The sequence below is a fragment of the Gavialis gangeticus genome, unplaced genomic scaffold, assembly GCF_001723915.1.
Source record: "Gavialis gangeticus isolate Ggan-Ray unplaced genomic scaffold, GavGan_comp1, whole genome shotgun sequence".
Lineage (NCBI taxonomy): Eukaryota > Metazoa > Chordata > Crocodylia > Gavialidae > Gavialis > Gavialis gangeticus.
Genome location: NW_017729007.1, coordinates 6,321,030 through 6,328,126, shown reverse-complemented (window position 1 = coordinate 6,328,126; position 7,097 = coordinate 6,321,030). Strand labels below are relative to the sequence as shown.

The 7,097-nt window shown below is 44.2% G+C and overlaps 1 protein-coding gene across 1 annotated transcript in view; it reads left to right on the top strand.

Moving 5' to 3' along the window:
* Nucleotides 1–7,097, top strand: part of ATP6AP1 (ATPase H+ transporting accessory protein 1) — a 112,233-nt gene that overhangs the window by 34,511 nt on the left and 70,625 nt on the right. The window contains exon 5 of the mRNA XM_019509271.1: nucleotides 2,642–2,682. Within this exon, the coding sequence (XP_019364816.1) occupies nucleotides 2,642–2,682 (41 nt within the window). The remainder of the gene's footprint in view (nucleotides 1–2,641; nucleotides 2,683–7,097) is intronic.

Here is a 7,097-nt window from a genome sequence, read left to right as displayed (position 1 = left end):
AATTGCCCACCCCTAAATTAGCATGTTAATCACTTCTAAAATAGTAAATTGGCCCTAAGTTCAGGTAATTGATAGTATGAGAAAATGGAAAACAAGCCACAAAATTATTCCACAAAATGTATGGAATAATTTTGCAGCTGGTTTCCACTGTGTCTTAAATGGAGCATGTGGCATGATTTTTACCATGCAGCCTGGTGCCAGCTTCATAATGGGTAGAGACCTACTGAATTTAAGGAGTCTGCCCCCTGATTTTGTGGGCAGAACACAGGGCCTGAAAGCCATTTTGCAGGCAGAACATGGCGCTCCCCTGCACCTGTGATTGCCTGCTGGGCCCTGGTGGCTGCACCCCTTGCTGCTGATTGCCTGTGAAGGCTGCCCATCGTATAGCCTTGCCCCTCACTGCCAGTTGTTAGAGAGGGGTGGGGCCACATGACAGGCAGCCTGTTAGCAGGGCAGGGGTGGCAGCCATCTTGCTGGCAGCCCTTCAAGCAGGCAACCTTCATGCCAGGCAGCCCAGCCAGAGCTGCCCAGTACAGTGTTTAAAGTCCCTAGTGGGTGAAGCCAAAAGGTTCCTTTGCTGAGAGCATCTGCTTCCCCCCATCCGGACACTCTGGGCAATGTTCATAGAATAATAGAAAAGTAGGGTTGGAAGGGACCTCAGGAGGTCATGTAGTCCAACGCCCTGCTCAAAACAGGATCATCCCCAACTAGATCATCCCAGCCAAAGCTTTGTGTAGCCATGTTTGAAACCCTCCAAGCATGGAGCTTCCACCACCTCTCTGGGTAACCTGTTCCAGTGTTTTACGACCCTTCAAATGATAAAATTCTTCCTAATATCTAACCTAAACTTCCCTTGCTGCAACTTGAGATTTGCTCTTTGTTGTGTCATCTGCCACCGCTGAGAACAGTTTAGCTCCATCCTCTTTGGAACCACCTTCAGGTAGTTGAAGGCTGCTATTAGGTCCCCACTCAGTCTCCTCTTTTCTAGACTAAATAAGCCCAGTTCCCTCAATCTTTCCTCATAAGTCATGTTCCCCAACCCCCTCATCATTTCTGTTGCCCTCTCTCCACTTTGTCCACACCTTATCTGTAGTGGGAGCCCAAAACTGAATACAGCAGTCCAGATGTGGCCTCACCAGTGCTGTACAGAGGGAATGATCACTTCCCTTGACCTACTGGCAACACATCTACCAATGCAGCCCAGTATGCTGTTAACCTTCTTAGCAACAAGAGCACACTGCTGGCTCATGTTCAGCTTATTGTCTGTAACACCCAGGTCTTTTTCTGTAGAGCTGCTACCCAGCCTGTACTGGTGCATGGGATTGTTCTGTCCTAAGTGCAGGACTTTGCACTTGTCCTTGTTGAACCTTATGAGATTTCTTTTGGCCCAAGTTGTCTGGCCTGGGGTTTTAACAATTAGCTCATTGTCAGTCTTAGTCTCTGGGAAGCTCAAACGAGATCTCAAATGAGACCTGGAACTGTCAAGCAGAGACAATGGTCAGTTGACTGTTAGCTCCACATGGGGGCACCTGGCTGTCAACTTGTCAATACAGGGGGCTCCCTCTGTATTTGCAGATAGTAACAGCATTATTACAATCTGATTCCCCAATCCCCAAATTATATCCCCTGCCTGCATGTGTGGCAAGGTAGGAAGCACCATTATTGCAATCAGGATCAGATCCTAGCAGGCTGTTAAATGAATGTGTGCTAGGTCACATTATAACCAAGCTGGGGAAGGTAAAAGAGAAATAACTGCACATCTCAGTGCCTAAAACAACCACTGTCTGCTAAACGATTCCTTTACAGGTATGTTGTTATGTAATTGTATGGAACTTTTACACCTTTCTGGAATGTCCAGTACAAGTTGCTCTTGGTCACAGAATACTAAATAGTATATGGATCTTATCTGGGACAGCAACAAACCAAAAAGATTTGAACTTCACAGGTGGTTCTGTTGGACACTGTCAGCAAATCGTATTTAAGTTCAAGAGAGTCAGATAAATTATTGATTTGGGGATTTTGATCTTAACTACCCTGGTGATAATTCATAGTATTATCGATTTTACCATCATTTGATGTGTTTCTAATAATCATTTCCATTCATTTCCAAGTACAGTTGGATGCACTTTTGCACACGTGCAGCAAATCCCTCTGCCCAGCTCACCACCATTCCCTTAGCTTCCTATACAGATCATTACTTGAGTGGTGAGCTCTTCCCATTACCAGCTTGACTCTTCCTTTTCCAAATAGGTAACTGGATCTGAAGTAAATGCAATGCTGTAGAGCATGTTACAGTATAGATGAAATCCTAATGCATGTCCCAAGGAGCTTACAAGCTAATACTAGTTGACATAATGGCTTGGGAAAAGGGCTAGGAGGGAAGGATTGGCCTTTCATTTGAGGAACTCCATACCTTGGTAGATAAAAATATATATATATATTTTCATGAATACAGTAAATAATATTTTATCCTAGGCTTTGAAGAAGAACTAATTCTAAGGGAGAGAGAGCAGGAGGAGAAATGTATTGTCTTTGCAGACCATCATAGGTTGCTCCAAAATGTTATGAAAGAACTCATGGAAATAAAAATTATGTTCTGGTCTCTAAAATATTTTAAATCATCTTTCTTTTCTTTGACTAGATTAAATGACATTTCTATGGCAAAGATTTTTGCAGCAAATGGTAAGCAGCATGACTTAATTATAGCCAACATTTCATGATTTGTTTCTGTCATCTTAGAATATTCTGTATCTTCTAGAGATGTCATAGAGTATGATACTGTTGCTAATACTTTAAGTTCATCTTTACTTACCTTCATCCATAGTATTTTTATCTGGTCAATCCTCACATATTTTGGCACTAATAATCTTGCCCAAGAACTGTTGGTATTTAGTAAAAGAACCCCCGTAGACTTCCTTGGACTCTAGATTCAGGCTCCAAATCTGGTTATATTCTATGCCTGCTTCAGTGAGAAGGCTTTTGTAATACTTATTACCTTCATTTTATGACCCTATTTTATGTCACAAAAGATGTGAACAGTTTCTGTGTCCTTTGCCCAGCTGGCTAATGAAAACTGCCCCTTGCCTTCATCTCAGTTATGTTTTCAGCTGTACAAGTACGGAAATGTGCGCTGGATCCAAAATTTGTTACATTGTTTTGGGTCTTTTGCCGACTATGCTTATGCCAAAGCAGATACTTAGAGCATTGCTGAATAAATCCCAGCAACTCAGGGACACTGAATTTTAACTTAGTTACTGAATGGTTGATTCTTAGAATAATCCTACTGTAAGTCTGTAGTGCTGATGATACAAAATCATAGGGGAATCCTATTATTCTGTTTCTTCATTTTTTTTTAAATGAGGGGCCACCATTATAGCTGTCCAAATCTTGTGTTCTGTGCTCCAGCAAATCTATGTGTTACTGATACCACAGTATTGTCCATTTGCCAAATCTTACCACTATCAGGAGACCTCTCAAGGTCATGATTGTTTGCCAGGTCATTAATTATTGGTATTTGCTACTTACGGACTTCTGATGGCTACTATTTAGTAAAAAAAACACTATTTGTCCCATCCTTGTAACATGATAAGAATGTTATTAACCAATAAATATAATGTGTTGTTCCTGACTATCAACGATAAAATCAGGCCAGCTAAATATTACATTGAGTGTATGGCTATCCATTGGCATAGCCATACACTCAAAAAACTGTGTGTTTTGTTGCAATGAATTCTTTACCACTCCCCCCCTACCCTCATACAGGGTTTTATATTTCAACACAACAGAAAGCCAGAAGAATATCTCCTTTACATTCATGACAAATACCACTATCAAGCAATAAAATTCAAATCTAGATTTAAAGCAGGATGTTTATAATGTGCTCTGGGAGGCAGGGAGTGGGTGCTCTAAGAGCCACTCTAACTAAAGCACCCAAAGCATCACGTGTAGCAGTGTCCCTGCACTGAAAAATGGCAGCAGGCACGCTTTAGCTAAAGCTTGTTGAATGACTCTGATACATGTAACACTGGAGTCTGCTGGAGCACAGTAATTGCCACTCCCCAGCAGACTCTTTTAACTGAGTCTGCTCCAATGCACTGTAATTACAGAATGTTGGAGCAACCTCGATGTATGTGTATAGGTGCCCCTAAAGTTTAGAAATTTTCTCCTTGGACTTGGTTCAGAGTTGGGTCAGGGAAATATTCAGAACAGTAATAAGACCAGCTCTGTGAATAGGGTTCATGTTCAAATGCAAAATCTCTCCAAAGTTCCAAGTATTCAGATTTGTAAGTCTGTGTGACATGCCATTCACTTCTGAGCTCTTCCTGTCTCTGTATATAGATAGGCAATATATTGTACAGAATAGTTAATCCTAACTTTTACTGTGTCTCTATTTCTTTGATCTGATTCCACCGTTCTCCTCCTTTAGCATTCTTCTTTCATCTCTCTAAGTCACTGTTTTCTTCCAGAAGTTACCTCTCCTCTGTTTCTTCCACAGTCTCCTTTCAACTTTCACTCCCTCCCTTTTATTTGAGAAAGAGTAGATGATAGTCATGACTGGAGGGGTTTCCATTTTGCTAACTCCTACTGAGAAATGCAGAGAAATTAATTAGCTTTTACTTGGGAGTAGCTTCAGATTCTGGTTTTTCCAGGAGTGTGTAGGATGGGGGATATAAGGTAGCAACTAAGAGTATAACTGTAGTCAGTGCTGTACAAACACATACCTTGAAGAAGCTGCAGTCTAAGGCAAATAAATAGTTTTATAAGAAATAGATAAACTGGTTTGAAACGAGTTTTGGAAACAGGTGATTTAAGTCTTTATCAATTGTACTGTCCTTATGTATGCTGACGTGACAGTTTCTCTGAACAAATAGGTCACCTCTCCACCTTTCTAAAAGGCAAAAGTCACTGCTATTCCTGGTAACTATAGTTACTTTTATTTCCTTATTGCATTGAAACACTAAATACAGTGTTGTTATCACAGGCATTTTTATCTTAATGAGGGGAGAAACACATGCATTTACCTAGTATTATAACAGCTGAAAATGCTAGTTTCTGTTGTTTCTTTTTAAAATAGAAATTTTTCTTGTGCCTAAAACATACAAATAAGCTGCATGGTATAATTTTTAGAATTCCTCAACCAAACATATAAATAAATATCATTTATTTTCCTGGAGCAAGACTGTGTATAGATGTTATAGTAGATAGCTTTGTTCAAATGAGCATTAAAATACTACTTTATATGACTACCATTCTTAATTAAAACTGCAATTGTCTTAGGTTGGCAAGATCCTGCTGAAAAATGGGTGTTTCACCAAGCTACCTAAGCATTTCTGTTAGCTTAGAGTAAATTACTCTAATCTAGAGTAAATTACTCCAAAATAAACACTTCACAAGATAGGAAAGGTTAGTTCACCTAACTAACTCCTTCATCAGTCACAATGAAAAAACTAACATCTCGAGTTCCACTGTGTGCTTTATCTAAATTATTTCCCAGCATTATCAGCTAAAATCTGACAACATTTATAAGCTATAAGTTTTTGTTATGAGTGGGTGCATCTACACATGCAACTAGCACAGAGCAATAAACTCCAGTGCAGTTTGTGTCGGAGTCAGCAGCTCCTGGGCACAGCATATATTGCAGTTAGAGCCAGAGCAGCGCAGTCCCAGGCTGGAGGAAGGCTTGGAGGGTCAGCCCCAGGCTCTGGGTAGCAGCATTGGGCAGCAGAGGGGCTGGCTAGGGCACAAGCATGCTACAATATGAAGCTAACCAGCAGGCATCCCCTATACCAGGGGTGGGCAAAATATGGCCTGTGAGGCCATTCTATCCGGCCTGTGGGGCCCCTAAAAAATTTAGAAAATTAGTATTGATCTGTCCTTGGTTCCTGTCAAAAGTAACAAACCAGGGGTAGTAGGACCCAGGGGAAGCCCGGCAGGCTCTCACTCCCCTCACTCACTCTGCTGCCTGCCCAGAGCTCATGCACTGGGCAGCCCAGAGGCAGCGGTGGCAAACACTGCCCGGCATGGCAAGTGGAGGGGCTGCATCTGCTGCTGCTGCCATGGCACAGCCCCAACCAGTGAGCCCGGAGCTGGTGCAGGGCCCAGGCTGGCTATGGGGACAGGTTACAAGCTGGTGCCAAGCTCAGGGAAGAGCAGCCCCTGGCCCACCCCATGGCCAGTGCTCCATGCTGCAGCTGCTTGCAGCCCAGGTGGGGCTTCCTGTGCCTGCTCAGGACAGCCCTGCATGGGCTGCAAGCGACTGCAGCAGGGAGCACTGGCTACAGGGCAGGGGAGGGGCTGCTTTTCCCTGCGCTCCACACCAGCTCCTTCCCTGCTGGTGAGCAGGGGGTTGAGGCTGCGCACTGCCCCCCGCCTGTACCATGGGGCTGTGGGGCACTGGGAGTGAGCAGGTGCATGGGGCCCACACCGGTGTCCCAGGGCCAGCACCAGCAGGGCCCAGAGCAGGGCAGCAGGGGCACAGGGTGTGGAGGGGGGAAGGGACCCCACCTCAGGAAAACAGCTGGGTATTCGTATCCCACCGCTATTTCCACCATGTAAGGCAGGCCAGTAGGGGCGCTTCTGCGTTGAGCCGCCCACCTCCCTGAGCCTGACCACCTGCCAGGCTCCGAATGCCTCCCTAGGGGCGCCTTACGTCCAGCCAACCCCTCTCCCGGAGCACACTCGCTAGTCTGGGGGTAACGTGCCGCCACCACCCCGAGAGTGGACTGTCTCGGCCCTGTATCCTCGGGGAAACACAGGCCTAATAGTCCTACTGGTACTCGACCCAATACAGGCACTTGGGGCACTTCCCCAAGTCCGGGGGCAAAAAGTAAAGTCTCCCTTAGTCCGCAGACCTAAGGGATCTCTTAGGCATAATTTAGACCCACCCCTCAGTAAGTCTCCCACACCAGTCGAAAAGGAGAACTTTATTGATTACAAGGGGTAGGGTAAACTAGGGTACAGGATTGAGCAATATCTTAGAAATCCTAAAGAGCAAACAGTTTGGCTGTGGTAGCCTTTTGATAACGCATCTAAGTTACTGCCAGCTAGATATCTATCAGATCTCGAGTAGCTTACTCACACGCTTCTTCCAGAGGCTG